The sequence below is a fragment of the Apostichopus japonicus genome, chromosome 23, assembly GCF_037975245.1.
Source record: "Apostichopus japonicus isolate 1M-3 chromosome 23, ASM3797524v1, whole genome shotgun sequence".
NCBI classification, from domain to species: domain Eukaryota; kingdom Metazoa; phylum Echinodermata; class Holothuroidea; order Aspidochirotida; family Stichopodidae; genus Apostichopus; species Apostichopus japonicus.
The window spans coordinates 12,572,565-12,590,291 of record NC_092583.1 but is presented as its reverse complement, the minus strand read 5'-3'; the positions used below and the strand labels follow the sequence as shown (position 1 = coordinate 12,590,291).

General features: G+C 38.5%; 1 protein-coding gene across 3 annotated transcripts in view; it reads right to left on the bottom strand.

Annotated features, from left to right (window-relative positions):
• The window catches only part of LOC139964987 (low-density lipoprotein receptor-related protein 2-like), a 66,185-nt gene that overhangs the window by 11,861 nt on the left and 36,597 nt on the right, over positions 1-17,727 (bottom strand). For all 3 annotated transcript variants that reach the window (XM_071967112.1, XM_071967111.1, XM_071967110.1), the window contains 17 exons: positions 16,956-17,220; positions 16,137-16,265; positions 15,689-15,859; positions 14,118-14,353; positions 13,270-13,506; positions 12,292-12,408; positions 11,740-11,862; positions 10,413-10,535; positions 9,043-9,162; positions 6,855-6,977; positions 6,237-6,353; positions 5,138-5,254; positions 3,617-3,736; positions 3,089-3,211; positions 2,160-2,276; positions 1,191-1,310; positions 301-432 (listed from right to left, as the gene is read on the bottom strand). In XM_071967112.1, coding sequence (XP_071823213.1) covers positions 301-432; positions 1,191-1,310; positions 2,160-2,276; positions 3,089-3,211; positions 3,617-3,736; positions 5,138-5,254; positions 6,237-6,353; positions 6,855-6,977; positions 9,043-9,162; positions 10,413-10,535; positions 11,740-11,862; positions 12,292-12,408; positions 13,270-13,506; positions 14,118-14,353; positions 15,689-15,859; positions 16,137-16,265; positions 16,956-17,220 — 2,490 coding nt within the window. The remainder of the gene's footprint in view (positions 1-300; positions 433-1,190; positions 1,311-2,159; positions 2,277-3,088; positions 3,212-3,616; positions 3,737-5,137; positions 5,255-6,236; positions 6,354-6,854; positions 6,978-9,042; positions 9,163-10,412; positions 10,536-11,739; positions 11,863-12,291; positions 12,409-13,269; positions 13,507-14,117; positions 14,354-15,688; positions 15,860-16,136; positions 16,266-16,955; positions 17,221-17,727) is intronic.

Genomic DNA, 17,727 nt, shown 5'->3' with positions numbered 1-17,727 from the left:
ACTACTCCATTAAAAATTGTTTTTACTCTATTAATAAAAATTATATTGGAAGGTGTAGACTTTGTTGTAATACAAATTTATTACAAACTTTCATACTGTCATTTTCTGTTTGTCATCTCTAGCCACAATATTTATAAATTCAGTCTGAACTTGGCTCAGACAAATCATGACCAGCAAACTTAACTTGGGAGGAAAACTATAACGATAAAATTTTGCAAGAAACTATTATCTAGCATGCTAATTCCAAGATATGACTTAATAGGATAACAGAACACAATAAGTCTCTCAGTGAGATGTTACCTTCAGATAAACAATCTCTTCCGTGTTCGTTGGGAGATGTATCCAAGAAACCGTCTGCGCAACGACATTCGTAACTGCCTTTCATGTTCTCACAGACCTGGCCGCATGGGTTACTTGCACATTCATTCACATCTGATTAAAAAAAAAAATCATAATAATTTGAAAGGAAAGGAAATTTGAAAAGAAAGTCTCATGTCAACTTTCTTTTTTCCCTCTACTTTTGTTGTTGTTATTTTGTCAATATTTATTATATGTTCAGAGAAGAGGAACTCTAAAACGGGAGAGCAGAATGATAAATAGTAACAGGACTCATTGAATCGGTGTAAACGGGTTTAACTCTGGTTATGATACGATTAAAACAAAGAATAGAATGGTTACGAAAATGTCTACTGCCTACTAAAGTAAGTGACCACAAAACTGACAAAACATGGATAGAAAGTACCATATCTTGATGTATCAGTTAAGTCAAGCACTTTTATAATCATAATATTTGCTTTTTATAGAGCGCTTTATACCAGGGATAGGTCTCAAAGCGCTTTACAGACGTTATATTACCCCTGGTCAATGATAACCTGTCCCAGAGATAATCCCTCCGGTCGGCAGCAGTTATATACTGCGCCCAATGACAAGTTACCTCACAGGTACCCATTTAACCCCTGGGTGGAGAGAGGCAAGTGAGATAAAGCATCTTGCCCAAGGACACAACGTAATGAACTAGGCAGGAATCGAACCAGCAATCCTTGGATCACGAGTCCAACGCCTTAGCCAATTGGCCACCACGTTCTCTAAGGGTTAACTGTTATATTTGAAAGGGTAGCACTTCGCAAAATGGTCCAAATGAAATGGCATTTAGAGAGAGAGAAGTCCGATATATATGTGGAAATCTTTACCTAGACATCTACGCCCCATTGGATAATAACCGGTAGGACAGGAGCAGTAATAGCCACCGTCTACATCGGTGCAGATTCCATCACATCCACCATCAGCACAAGAACCTTTCTCTACTTGGACTGTGGAAAACAAACAAAAAACAGAAACAAGATTGATGCATTAAAAGATGGTATTTTGAGCTTCATTTGATACAACTTGATAATATCATAATCCAACTTGGATGGAAAGATATTCAATCTAATTAAATGCATAAAAGGAATCACTTCATTTCATTTATAGGCTGTAAAAACACTTTATTAAACCATATAAATGGTTTATATATATCGGTAATAAAAGATAGCCAAATTGTTAATGTCCACGATTGAGGGATATCCCTATAATGTGTGAATAATATATTAACAAGAGTCTGATCAGGTTATCAAAAAGGTTACAAACCCCAGCTTTTTTAAATGGAAGTACTGTCAGCTATAATGCATAAGCTTATGAACACCCCCCCCCAAAAAAAAATTCTGTCGAATAAAAAAAAAAGGTATCCACCATTTCTAGCCTCTGCACAAACAAACCACACAGAAGGCTGGCAATCCTTTATTAAAGATTTGAATCAAATTCTTGAATCCTGCTTAAAGGGTGTTTCAAATTGGTAGTGCATTAGGACTTGTGTCATCCTTTCCTAGCCAGTAAATTCTTTGCTCTTTTGCCCCTCCCCCCCCCCCCCTCCACCATCCCTCTTCAAATTTATGTATAAATTCCCAGACGGTTTGCCCATTCTTCATTTCTTCTTAAAGAAAATTTGAGCGATATGATTTTGGAATTGCAGTCAAATTACCAGCAGAATATCTATGTTCTCTCATATTGACTTTTCCCTGTCTCGTTTATAGACCTTCTTCGAATTGATGCGAGGGACACCACAACCACCTCTATTAGCAATAATGCCGATATTTAAATGTTTCTTTATTCTCAAAACTTACAGCAGTCTTCTTCATCCGAACCGTCTCCACAGTCTCTCCTCTGATCACATCGGTTTATTATTTGGATACAGCTCCGGTCGTCCCGACACTGAAACTGGTCATCCGTGCAGCTGTTGCCTAGCAACAGAACAAAAACAGAAAATTTGTCTTTCTCGCCTCGAAGAAGAACAATTCGGAAGGAAGAAAGAAGGGGGGTGGGGGATTGGGAGGGGTGGAATAAGGAGGGTTTGGAAGAGGTGGAAAGGGGGGGTTTGGGAGGGGTCACTCAGTTAATACTGACGATTCCATTGTGATATTTGACAGAGTATAGTGAAAATGTTGGTCAGACTATAATCTTGGGTGACTTTTAAACATTACTCTCACTTCTGCGGTGAAGCTCATGCCTGTCATACATGCTTCTCGAATCATATTTCTATACCCCATATTTTAGACTCAGATCTTCTCAACACAGTATTAGATACATCGGTAGGTGTGAAATCATGAAACTCCCTACCAGATAACACAAGAAACAGCAGGTCTATCAACACCATTATTAGAGCAAGCTCATATCATTTCTATACATTTATCTTCTCTTAGGTTTTGTGTTTTCTTGTTCTCAATTATGTTTAGTTGTTCCTTCTGTATGGCTGTGAAGTTTGTTTCTTTACATTTTAGTGTTTCGGGCTTGTTAAACGTGCAAGCTTTTGCAAGCATTTGGTATTCACTACTCGAGTTACTTGTTGCTGTCAAGTTGTATTCTACTAAAGATGAAAGAGTCTGAAATAAAAGATTTACGAAACGAAAATGTTTCCGTCGTTCCTTTATCACAAACCATACAATATTCAATGTTCTAGCAATGCTGGCTTTCTCTCATTAATATTATGGTACAGCTGATACCATGCCAATCAGCCGACGGGGTAATATTTCACGCAAAACATTTACATACTTACAGAGGGAAGGCTCTTCATCTGACAAGTCTGGGCAGTTGTTAAATCCATCACAAACCTGCCAATTCTGAATGCAGGTGCCATCAACACAAGAGAAATGATCCGGTCTGTTGCAGGTTATATCAACTGTTAAAAAAAAATACCATAGAATAGTAAAAGACACCCAGAAGTATCGCCGTATGCAACAAAACTTTAGTGTAGAATGCCATAGTACGTTATCGTTACCACGACGACTTGTGCCCCAAAAAATTGTTATAAAATTATGGACACCATTAAACCTAGATATTCTAAAACTTTTAAAAAAATATTTAAAAAATTAAAGAAAAGTAATAATATTTAAAGACTTTCTGGCCAATGTTTTGTGTGACAGTATGGGCTACAGTGTGTTAGGATAATAGTTTTCGTCCCCGAGGTAGAAAAGAAATCACGGATATTCCGCGAATTCGCAGAAAATGCTCATGCCTGGGGTCATGCATGACGATGGCAGAAATGTCACTAATTTGATAGAATTTGTAAAAACGAAAGACTTACTGCAGACATCGCGAAGCTCATCGCTTCTGTCTCCACAGTCGTCCTGGCCGTCGCACCGATCTACTTCAGGGATGCATCGACCGTTGCTGCACCGGAACTCATATGACATGCATGAATAATCTGTATTGGGGCAGACAAAAAAAAAAATTATTTTTATTTTAATCAAGATGCTAAAAAAAGAGAAGTGTTTTAGAACTTAAAAGAAATTCAATATTTTGCAAAGATTAAATCATTTCACCCTCACATGAGATATGCAAAGAAGTATGTAAAAAGGTAAACCTTTTGCGATGTCTATAGATAATGGCCTTCCAAAACAGAACATTGTATAAAATAAACCTCCTGGAGCTTTTTCCTTTTACGGAATAAAATGATCTAGAGTGCACGTTTAATGAGTTGTGAGATCGCAGTCCAGAGATGTAATATACAAAGGTGTAAGACAGTTGTAATAACAACGAATACACTAACAAGTTAGTCTCAGCTTGACTAATTTCTGTATAAACCAGACTTTATGACAGTGGTTGATATAATCATGGCTCTGTCAGACGACCTCTTTACTTAAGCTGACCGATATTGTGATCGCCACCTTTCATTAGAGTTTTTGATGCAAAGTATAAGACAAGGGTTAACTGCCTAGATTGGAGTCACCAAATGGAGTTATCAAATGGAGTTATCATCTTGACTATATATCTTCACATACTCCACCAATATTGTGATCCGTACAATCACCTTTATGGGGTCCCTGCAATCACCTTTGCTGTGATGATCTCTACAATCAAGTTTAATGTGATCCGTGCAACCACTTTCATTGTGATCCCTGCAATCACCTTTATTGTGATCCCTGCAATCATCATTATTGTGATCCTGCAATCATCTTTGCTGTGATCTCTGCAATCACCTTTACTGTGATCCATACAACCACTTTTATTTTGATCCCTGCAATCACCTTTATTATGATCCCTGCAATACCAATATTGTGATCCGTGCAAACACCTTTATTGTGATCCCTGCAATCATCATTATTGTGATCCGTGCAATCACCTTTATTGTGATCCCTGCAATCACCATTTTGTGATCCTGCAATCATCTTTGCTGTGATTTCTGCAATCACCTTTATTGTGATCCGTGTAATCACCTTTATCGTGATCCTGCAATCACCTGTACTGTGAACCATGCAACCACTTTCATTGTGATCCCTGTAATCACCATTATTGTGATCCCTGCAATCATCATTATTGTGATTCGTGCAATCATCTTTGTATAGCTCTAGAGGTAACCATGGCTCCATTTAGTCTCCATATGACAGGATCTAATACATGCACATAGCACAGTAGTACCCTTGTCACCTTGACTACAGTCTTTGAGATCAACAAGATCGTCTTCATTAAATCATTTCTCTTTTTTACGACCTAAACTATGATGAATCACAATTACATTTTTATGTTTCCTTTTTATATTTATATTTTTTAAAAATATTTCAGAAACTATCGTCGTCTCTAGGCCGCTAACTCAAACGCCACTTACTGCAATCGTATTCGTCCGAGGCGTCGATGCAATCGTCGTACCTGTCACACGTTGCGTTTACAGAGATGCAGCTTCCCATGTTACACTTGAACTCGTCTGGCTGGCAGACAATCGCGTCTGCAAAAGAACAGGTTCAATTCCATACATTATAGGGACGTTAAAAAATAAAACCCACAAAATGGCTTTGCTATTTCATACAATATGGCAGAAATAATCCTCTCTGTATGCCCCCCCCCCTCCCTCAAAAAAAGAGTGAATGAGTTAACATAACAATTACAGAAATGTCCCCTGGCTTGTGTAACATTTTTTTTAAATCAATAATAATCATAATTAATATTCAATTTGCTACAGACATGTCAATACATGTTAACCCATTGAAGAGGGTGTTGAATTGATGCCAACAGGCTGAGATGGTATCTCTCATGTAATGGTAACCCTCGGCTTTGGTTAATGTGAAAAAATTGCATAATTCCAAATATTTCTAATTTTCCAAAATCATTTGATTTAGCAAACCCGGTAAAAAACATGTACGTCCTAGATGTTGATTTACTGTGTTTTCTCTTTTCAGGAAAAACCAAGGAGAAACGATTGTAACCAGACAGTTGAAACTGTGGCCAGTCTCAGCTGCGAATGATATTATTTGTTATTTACGACGCCTCTGATGACATTAAAGTTTACAAATAAAAATCAATCGATTTTACATCATCACAAAAACAAGCTAGCTGCTTAGAATTTATTGGCACTAATGATGCTGTCAGGTAGGCGTATTATCCCCATTAATTTCCAACTGTACTGTATTGACATTATGTTTTTGTGAATACAGATTAAGTACACACTCATAATTGCTTGAAAGTTCTCAGAATCAAAGGTTTGAAATCAACAGCAGGTCGTTGGTTAAGTGCCCAGTCAAGTTTTTACTCCTTGTATCTGGCCCATTTATTCAAAAAGTTTGCGCACCCCTGGTGTAAGCATTCCATTCAATTTCGAATAGTTTGATAAAGATTTTGAACAGTTTTCTCAAGAGAGAGTTTTCCCCCCATCATGTTCACTCCCTGAACATGTTAAACTCTTACAAAAAACAATCAAAATCAATCCTCACCACAATCGTCTTCGTCAGTACCATCTGCACAGTCCTCGTTACCATCGCAAACCCAGTAACCACGGATACATCTGTTGTCACCGCATCGGAATTCACTCTCACTGCACGCTCTTGGCACTGTAGATGAAGACGGAAAAACACAAAAGAATAAATAATGGGAAACGTAAATGAAAAATATTTACCAAAGACAAAATTGCAGCGAGTTTTCAATCTCGCTGTATCAGCGAGCTATTTAAATCAATCTTAATATAAAATAAATAATATATATTAATATAAATAAATAAATATAAATAAAAAAAAAATAAAAAAATAAAAAAAATAAATAAAAATAAATAAATAAATATAAATCAATAAAATTGGTTGCAACTTTGTAAGTCAATGCAACCTCCCCCCCCCCCCCCAATTTGCAGTTATTTAAAATTTGTTGATTTTTTTTAATTTGATAAGATTTGTGTACTTCTCAATGGGAAGCATCTTTCATGTAGTCGTCCCTACAAACTGTAAAATGAGATGAATATTTTGAAAAGCTCAACCTCGCTACAAACCCTTGGATATCCCCAGGGGCCTTTAAAAGGCCTATCTAGGGGTCCAAAAACTCAAAAAAGAATAAACCCTTACCGCATCCAGCTTGCTCGTCTGATAAATCCCCGCAGTCGTTCTCAAAGTCGCAGTACCATCTCTGAGGAATACAACGATGGTTGTTACATCTGAATTCGCCCAAGGGGTCACAGGTCACTTCATCTGTATGCAATATTACACAAATGAAATAGAATTAATTGGAGATAATCTGCAGATCCATAAATATCCCAACTTCTCCTCACCTACCTAAAGGAACACAGGTCACTTGATCTCTAATATTACACAAATGAAGTAAGTCAAATTAATTGGAGATAATCTGATGATTCATAAATATCCCAACTTCTCCTCACACACCTAAAGAAACACAGGTCACTTGATCTCTAATATTACACAAATGAAATAGAATTAATTGGAGATAATCTGCAGATTCATAAATATCCCAACTTCTCCTCACCTACCTAAAGGAACACAGGTCACTTGATCTCTAATATTACACAAATGAAATAGAATTAATTGGAGATAATCTGATGATTCAGAAATATCACAACTTCTTCTCACACACCGAAGGGAACACAGGTCACTTGATCTCTAATATTACACAAATGAAGTAAGTCAAATTAATTGGAGATAATCTGATGATTCAGAAATATCACAACTTCTCCTCACACACCGAAGGGAACACAGGTCACTTGATCTCTAAAAATATTACACAAATGAAATCGGATTAATTGGCAATAATCTGATGATTTCCTAAACAGCCCAAACCTCACCTCACCCACCCAAGGTAACACAGGTCACTTGATCTCTAATATTACACAAATGAAATAGAATTTATTAATTGGCGATAATCTGCAGATTCACAAATATTTCCATAAAAAAAATCCCAACCCTCTCCTCACCCACACAAGGGAACTCAGGTCACTTGATCTCTAATTTTACACAAATGAAATAGAATTTATTAATTGGCGATAACCTGCAGATTCACAAATATTTCCATAAAAAAAAATCCCAACCCTCTCCTCACCTACACAAGGGAACTCAGGTCACTTGATCTCTAATATTACACAAATGAAATAGAATTAATTGGAGATAATCTGCAGATTCATAAATATCCCAAACCTCACCTCACCCACCCAAGGTAACACAGGTCACTTGATCTCTAATATTACACAAATGAAGTAAGTCAAATTAATTGGAGATAATCTGATGATTCATAAATATCCCAACTTCTCCTCACACACCTAAAGAAACACAGGTCACTTGATCTCTAATATTACACAAATGAAATAGAATTAATTGGAGATAATCTGCAGATTCATAAATATCCCAACTTCTCCTCACCTACCTAAAGGAACACAGGTCACTTGATCTCTAATATTACACAAATGAAATAGAATTAATTGGAGATAATCTGATGATTCAGAAATATCACAACTTCTTCTCACACACCGAAGGGAACACAGGTCACTTGATCTCTAATATTACACAAATGAAGTAAGTCAAATTAATTGGAGATAATCTGATGATTCAGAAATATCACAACTTCTCCTCACACACCGAAGGGAACACAGGTCACTTGATCTCTAAAAATATTACACAAATGAAATCGGATTAATTGGCAATAATCTGATGATTTCCTAAACAGCCCAAACCTCACCTCACCCACCCAAGGTAACACAGGTCACTTGATCTCTAATATTACACAAATGAAATAGAATTTATTAATTGGCGATAATCTGCAGATTCACAAATATTTCCATAAAAAAAATCCCAACCCTCTCCTCACCCACACAAGGGAACTCAGGTCACTTGATCTCTAATATTACACAAATGAAATAGAATTTATTAATTGGCGATAATCTGCAGATTCACAAATATTTCCATAAAAAAAATCCCAACCCTCTCCTCACCCACACAAGGGAACTCAGGTCACTTGATCTCTAATATTACACAAATGAAGTAGAATTAATTAATTGGAGTTCCTCTGCAGATTCATAAATGTTTCCTAAATACATCCCAACCCTCTCCTCACCCTAAGGTCCCACGGTCCCCTTCTTCATCTTCCTTTTAAGAACGAAGATCCAAATATTTTTTATACAGGTCAGGGAGAAAGATAATCTGATGATTTCCTAAACAGCCCAACTTCTCCTCACCCACCCAAGGGAACACAGGTCACTTAAGAACACAGGACACCAGAGAGAGAGAGAAGAGGATGAATTTGACTTACGGCATCCGTCTTCATCGGAATCATCTCTACAGTCGTCTCGCCCATTGCAGCGGAAGTATTCTGGGATGCAGCGGTAATTGCTAGCACAAGAGAACCAGCCGGGTGGACACACCTTAGCTTCTGTGGTTTACAAAAATTAAGACAAAAGACAACTTTAATGAAGCACTTTTTTACTGGTCAGTCATCGTCGGTGCGGCAGGGAAGAAAAAAAAAAAACCAGATGATTATAACCGGGATGAAAACGGAAGAAGAGACGAGATGTCCGAATAGGGACAGCAGACAAGGGAAGAGGAGATGTCCGAAGCTGTCCAAGCTGAAGACGTCCAACTGGTCGTGCAATTAATGATATCAATTTATCATTTAGTTTCACTGTTTCGATAACAATACATTTTTCAATATAAAGGGGCTGAAGAACTTCAAGGCAATCAGAAGTCCAAGTTTTTTTACACTTTCTACAAAACATTGGGTTGATATCTCTGTGTTTTTGGATCATCACCCACTAGACTATCGAAAAAAGAATAAAGATGCCTGAGATATCAAAATCAAAGGATTGGAGTACACATCAAAGAGGAGACAAAAAACCCCCCAAACATCATCTTTAGCTTATTAGCTTACGTGTACCTGCTGTAACCACTCTGAGTGCAGTAACCCACACTCAGCTTCGACAACAGGTTGTACGTGTACCTGCTGTAACCACCCTGAGTGCAGTAACCCACCACATTCAGCATTGACAACAGGTTGTAAGTGTACCTGCTGTAACCACCCAGAGTGCAGTAACCCACACTCAGCATTGACAACAGGTTGTACTATGTGTACCTGCTGTAACCACCCTGAGTGCAGTAACCCACCACATTCAGCATTGACAACAGGTTGTAAGTGTACCTGCTGTTACCACCCTGAGTGCAGTAACCCACCACACTCAGCAAGGTCAACAGGTTGTAAGTGTACCTGCTGTTACCACCCTGAGTGCAGTAACCCACACTCAGCATTGACAACAGGTTGTAAGTGTACCTGCTGTTACCACCCTGAGTGCAGTAACCCACCACACTCAGCATTGACAACAGGTTGTAAGTGTACCTGCTGTAACCACTCAGAGTGCAGTAACCCACATTCAGCATTGACAGCAGGTTGTACTATGTGTACCTGCTGTAACCACCCAGAGTGCAGTAACCCACACTCAGCATTGATAACAGGTTGTAAGTGTACCTGCTGTAACCACCCTGAGTGCAGTAACCCACACTCAGCATTGACAACAGGTAGTTGTTCACCTGCTGAAACCAGCCTCATCTCATGCTGTAGTATTCTGGACTACATCCGATGCTTTCATAATTCACATAAAGGGACACTGTCAAACACCAAAAGAGACTTACGGCATTCTTGATGTGGTTCGTCGGAGAAGTCGCCGCAGTCGTTGTCCAAGTCACAGTACCAACTCTCAGGAATGCAGTAACCATTGTCGCATGAGAATGTACCGGGACTACAAGTAGTAGCCTCTACAATGGGGAAGAGAATCGAACAAAATCTTTTTTTTTGGATATATAGTAGAGAGAAACATTTTTTAGACAGCATGATGCCATAACAAGTAATTTTATTAACTTAACGTTTGGTCAAGACCTGCATTAGGTGTTTGCTACCATTGTCACTAATGTCATTAAAATATTAATCATATAAATATTAATAAGGAAGGAAATTGTTTCACAGTGCTAACTGGCCACATGTACATCTGGCTGGTGGAAAAGGAATATGGCTTATTTCTTATACGTCGCATCCGATCGGCTAATCCAATTTAGTCTTAGAATCGTTTTGGACTTTCTAAAACTAATTTGAGGAACCATTCCAGATAGGACAACCATCTCCTGGATGGAAAACTTTAGCTGGCCAGGGCCTGAACTCACAACTTCCCAGATGTTAGGTTTCATTGCATCTCAGTATACTACCGCCCGTATCCAATCGACGATGGCACTGCTTCCAATCTCTTACACTCTCGGATTTGTATGTTTGCAATCACTGGATAATAATAATACATAATTTTTATATAGCGCCAACAAACTATGAAATAATTCTCGTAGCGCTGAACAAATAATAACAATTATAACATATATGCTTTGGTGAAAAGATACGTTTTGAGAGCTGATTTGAAACCGTTCACAGTATTGCACATTTTGCACATGTTCTGGAAGTGAGTTCCACAGCCACGGTGCACTGGATGTGAACGTTCTCAAGCCGTAAGTCTGTGTTTGTACTCTAGGGATGAGTAACATCAGTGATGAATTAGAGCGAAGTGAGCGTGTGGATGATGGTCGGAGCTGCAACAAGTTGGTGAGGTAGCTTGGTCCTACATTGTGCATGCATATTGGATAATGAAACTCTCTTTTTTTATTTACTTCAATCTTTGCTTTTTGTTCAAGCAAGAACAAACTGCGGTGTGAAGGTCTAACTTTGGCTGTACTGTATGGCTTACTGTACTGACTTAAACGCAAACCAGGCCATCCACATATGCGTTGGATCCACAACTTAACCAAATGGTCCCGTCGTTCTGCTAACCAGCTGATTGAAGATGGCAGACGTCGGATAAATATTAATAAGTGCTGTGAAACCTCATAATGTGTATAATCTTCGAGGAGGTCAACGGGCCAATTTGGCTTATGACTATTGATTGATTGATTGAAGAAGAAGAGGTTTTTCCCTAGAATTTACCACAATATTCGATGAGTTCATCTGACATGTCCTGGCAGTCATCCCTCAGGTCGCAGACTCTGTCGTTGGAGATGCAACGTCCGTTGGTGCACTGGAACTCCCACGGACTACACTGGGCGGTTGCTGTAAGAGGACAAATTTCAAAATGAATAAAAAAAAAATCTGACAAATTTGAATATTAACTGTTAGTAACAGTTAGTTATGTTTTTTCTCTCTCTCAATAATTCAAGGAGTAATTTACTACTCAGCAAATTAAACATGGGTAATTCTGAATGGACATCTTCCCCTAGTTGAAGTAGGAGAAGGAAGAAGGAGTATCCATACTATGTGATCCAAAGGCTGTGCATGACACATTTCCAATCCGATTTTGTTTACCAACATCCGGTGAAAAGGGGGGGGGGGGGAGGATCAGAACACGACTGAAGTGTAAATGCATCCAGATCAATGCATTTAGTTTACCCCATGGAGAAAGATGATCTTCTGATTAAAGTCATGGGGCTCTGACCTGGATCTGACCTAATGTAAATGGCGCCCTAAAGAGTTGATTCTTACCACAGAATGATTCGTCGCTGTTATCGCCACAGTCGTCATCGCCATCGCAGAGCCAGAGGCTGTAGATACACTCGCTGTTAGCACACTGGTGAAGACCAGCAGGGCACGTTCGCTCGGCTGAAAGGGGGGCAAGGACAAGAAAAATCAGGACCTCTTGATTCGTATCGAAGATGCAGAGAACATCGGGGAAGTCAAAATAATAACGCTGACTGGGCAAATTAGTTTACCAACCCAGAAAATATGGGCTTGCATGCCCATGCATTGCCCAACCCAGGAATTTGTCTCATTGTAATACTATCATTATCATGTTATGTGATGATAAGTTGAATTACTGAGGCTCTAGTATAGTATCCTGATGTAATAGATTATTATTATGATTAGTATTAATTAGTATTAACTAATTAATTAGTATTCATTAGTATTAATTGAGTTTCATTAGTTTAAATACGGCATGCTCATCACAATTTTTTTCCCCGCTTTAAGCAAGTGGTTTGTTGAAAAGTGTCGAAAATTGCACCTGGAATATCCAAATATCCAGCGTTGCCCATGCACTTGCCCATTCAGTAAATCATTCTTAATATCTACTTCACTGGGGAGCAAAAAAATAAAATATATATATATATATATCGTAAATCGTTCTTATTTACTTCACTGGGAGCACATCCATTAACAGAAATCATTGCATACAGCAGAAGTGTGAAATATTTCTTGGTCATTTGGAGAGACCACCCATGTAGCATTCAATGAAAATGATTTACTAAGTGGACAATATTTTGTTTTTTCCTCACCCAGTGAAGTAGATATAAGAATGATCTACTGAGTGGGCTAAATTCATACAGTCTACATTAAATCTGTCACAAGGGTAAACTATTTATCTGGGGTGAAATCCCTATCGTCGAAAGGGTTGGCGTCACAAACTGCCTAACTCAATGATGAGACCGGATGAGAAAAGACGCAACCCGTCCAAAAAAGACTTACGACAATTTTCTTCGTCGCTTCCGTCGGAACAATCGATGTTTTCGTCGCACTGGAGATAGAAGGGATAACAGTACTTGTCCACCTCGCAGTATTGTTGAATGTTGGTGCAGGCCGGGGAGCAACTACCGTCTGCTTCCATGAAATGATGGTCGGGACAAGCGCAGACCGCCTCACCGGACGGCGACAGGAGGCAGAGACCCTGACACCCACCGTTATTTTGGCAGGGATTTGGGATGGCTGTTAGAGGAGAGGGTTGGTGGCAAAATGGATAACGACATTACCTTTCACACTTGATACAAGATCTATAAAATGATTATTTCGCATCCTGTGTAGTCTGATGCTTAGTTTTATGATTACACTATCCAACAAACCTTTTAACCCATAAAATATCATAAAAAAATAATCCATAAATATAAGAATAAAATAAAACATGAATATCATAAAAAAAAGCAAACAATAAAACCCAAATTTTCTCTTGAAATCTCTAACCTGTCACTTTCTCGGTTGTCTCGATTGAAACAGGGGTAGGATCTCTGGTATGCAACGTACTGTGGCTTCTGACTTGCACTCCCCCACCCCGAGTGGTCAGATGCTGGGGTATTCACTCCCATCCGTCGAATGGGGATGTTAAATGGCGGTCCCGGGAGCAGGAATGGGAGCAAATTTCTTACCGCTGCCTCGTTATCCTATGAACACTTATCGAAAAGAGAAGGCTTGAAATAAGCCGGTGTTCATCCATGTACTAACATGGATAGGGTCTCAAATAAGCTACTTAGGCTTCCTGATAATTGGGTCTCTAAAACTAAACCTAAAAATGTCTTAATTTGGACGGTTAAGTTTAAACTTACAGCTGTCCTGCCTCAGAGGATGGATTATGACGATATCGAGGGGTCGATGTATCGTCTCCTGAATGACTTTCATATCATCGCCGGAGAACTTGTGCGCTTTGTAGACTAACTTCTCGTTCCAGTCCGTCCAGTATACTTGATCCTCAAAGATCGTGATACCAAACGGATGAGCCACGTTGTGTTCTGCATCGTCGTTGATGAATTCTTGCATGTAAGAACCGTCGAGATTAGAAAAACTGAAGAAAAAAAAATCAAGTCATTGAAGAGACAAAACTGACGCTCATTTCAAGTTGAAAATTTATCAGACTGTAACAGGGATGAGACTGAGCCGGGGAAAAAAAATCTGAAATTTATCTATCGCCGCCCTGGAGGAGGGGTTTAAGGGAGGGGGTGTCCCCCTCCCCTTTAGAAATTTTTCGTCACGTAAGGAGGGCTTAGATGCAAAATGGTGGACTCTAGATGGAATCTTTCACATCACGTAACTCGCCAAAAAAAGTGTGGAATTTCTGCTTGTATAATTTATCCATTAGCTTTTTTGAACCAAAAAAAAGGCTTTTTTGCTTGCTTTGTGCTACTTGATTCCACCACTGGTCAAATTCGGTGTTCCTTCCCTTCACAGTCCAGCATGTTCGGCCCCCCAAAAAAAAAATAATAAAAAAATTAAATAAAAAATTAAATAAAAAATTAAATAAAAAAATAAATAAAAAATAACAAAAAACGCGAATTACGAGAAAAAACGCGAAAATGAAAAAAAAAAAAATCGGAAATCCGCGTTTCCGCGGAAGAGTCTCATGCCTGCTGTAAGTGCTTACTTCATGCTAGAGTAATTTGAAATGATCATTAAAATCTAAACAGATTTATCTGCCGACTGATCAAATCTGTCGAAGGTTGTATGAAATTTTTACAGCCTTTTGAATGATCATCATATTCCAAAAAGAAAGAAATGTTGAGGCAAAAATATCAAACAAACTCATGAAGGAGATTTAACTGGAATCGGTTGCCCTATAGCTGATTACGGCAGGCAACCTGGTAGGTTCATCACATGACTACGATAATATCCAGACATTTTTCTTGAACAAGTCCTCTCCTTTCTGTTTTAGCTGAGCATCCAGGTGCTCTGATTTTATTATCTTTTAAAATGGTATGAAGTTTTCGTTAGTTGCCATAAAGTTGTAATAAATACAGTGGCAAAACTTTCTCGACAGTGACTTGGCCTGCATCAAAGCCTGAAGGTTAATCGTCAAATAGTCGTTCCACTATTTCTGACCTTGTACGATGAAATCTTCTTTACTTTAAATATGGGACCAATTTCATGTAGGTACCTTTTCAAGATTAATTTTTCTTCCCATAAAAGGGGATTGGAAACCCCCTTCCCCAGCCAGCAGACAGGCCATCACAACTTATCCTCCTTTCTTTAGATAAAATGATAACTTTTATCTCTACTTTCAAAGAGCTAAACTTGGGACTACAACTTCACATTTCAGGGTTACATTCAAGGAGCATGTACATGTTTTTTTTTTTAATATGTAAGTATTATACAACATTCATCCAATGAGACCTTTGTTACTTACGATAGATGATCGAGGCTGGCATCCGTCCAATAAAGTTTATCCGTGGTATAATCGATGGTGATTCCGTTCGGCCAGACGATGTTGTGATTGTGTATCTGTAGTAGGTCGGAGCCGTCCATGCCGAGACGACCGATGTAAGACCTGAAACCCCAATCTGTCCAGAATACGTACCTAAATAGAGGCCAAAAATATAATGAATAAATATGGAGATGAATGAAATGATTTATATAAATGAAATGAAATAAATTAATATACACAATTTTAATGGGTAACATATTATTGACTGTCTGGCTGGCAAGGGCATTTGGAGAAGCAAAAGAAACATGTCACCAGTTAGTGTTCTACGAAATATGCTATAACATCAACAAATCACTGTACCTTTATTTCCAATCACATATCGCATCACAGAATCGATAAAGACAGAAAAATCTTGTATCTTTTAACTTACCCTCTTCGTGGATGAACCACTATGCCTCTAGGTTCAACCAAATAATCCCTGAGCAATGTCTTTCTTGAAGTACCATCTAATTCACAAACTTGAAGAATTTCCAATGCCCGGTCAGTATAATACAGCTTCCTATATCAAAGGGGAAACAAAATATTTATTTAGTATTTCAGTTTGAAGAATTTCTCTCTCTCTCAGATAGGTATCTTAGAGGAGGGTGATTATGAAAGAAGGGAAGGGAAAGAGAGAGAGGAGGGGGGGGGGGGAGATATTTGGTGATTGGTACAATATAGCTGTAGGAAGCTATTTGGTAATTGGCACATTTTTCAGATCTTCAGAATATAAGTTAGGTCTGTATTTTCAGTCAAAGCAGGTAACACTTATCACTGCTGTAATCAAACCTGCATGTAATCACACCTGCATGTAATCACACACGCCGTTAGAAAGTGAGCTAGCGCACCAAAGAAATGAATCTAGTGGTCAAACACAACACCCTATACAAGATGAAGATGGCTTTACACTATTAATAAATGAAAATGAACTTTATAAAAGAACCAATCATTCTTACATTTTTGGATAAAAGTCTTAATTGCTCTATGTAAGATCGCATATGTCCAGCCTACGACCCCACCTGCACCCATCCCCCTCCCCCCATGCCCTTGCTTATTTCAGGCATCAATTTAAGAGCCTTTCCTGTTAGAGCAGTCCTGTACATAGTACGAGTATATGTATCAGATATGAGTCTGCAAAGTGTAACCCAGCTAACCAAGACCAATTTTCTATCTTCAGAAACCATCCAAAAAGCCTGGTGCCATCGCTAACCTGCCAATCCAGTCCACGGCGAGACCTTCTACATCAGGAACACCAGTGAAGACGATGGTCTCCAGCTCCGAGCCGTCTAGATTCATCCGATAAATCTTGTTCTTGATCACGTCGGTGAAATAGAGCTTCTGTTCCAACCAGTCAAAATCAATCGCCACCACAAAGTCAAAGTCCTGAATGATGATGCTGTAGTCCGAATCCCGTTCTTTGACACCAGAGTTGCGGACGTAATATCTGTTGGTGAACGTCAACGTGGGATCACCGCCTGGAGAAAAAGGAGACATGGGCAAAACCTTGATGACAATTTACGGTCCGATTACTCGTAATATTTGATAACAAACACATAGAAAAAATGTCTACAGCAAAGATACAACAATGAAAAAGAAAACAATAACAACAAGAAAAGGTAAATTGAGTAAAAGCAAACAGAGAACCAGCCTAGCTACAGTATAATCACTTTCTCTTTTAACAATTACAAAATGTTAAATTATACAAAAGCTGATTGGCTTGTTGCTAACACCTCATGTCAGACAGCTAATTTTCAACTAATAGAAGAACCTGTGTTGGTGAATGTCAATAATCTGAAGAAAAAACCCCCCATTTCAGATGGAAAAGCAAAGGAAGGCGTAAAACAACCATTCCTTTGTTCTCTCACCCGATCAAAGGCAAATTGAACAAACAATCTTTTCCATACACGCTTGATATCAGAGATTTAATTCAAAAAACACTTTTATCCAATTGAACGTATACTAACTTACTGGTAAATTACTGT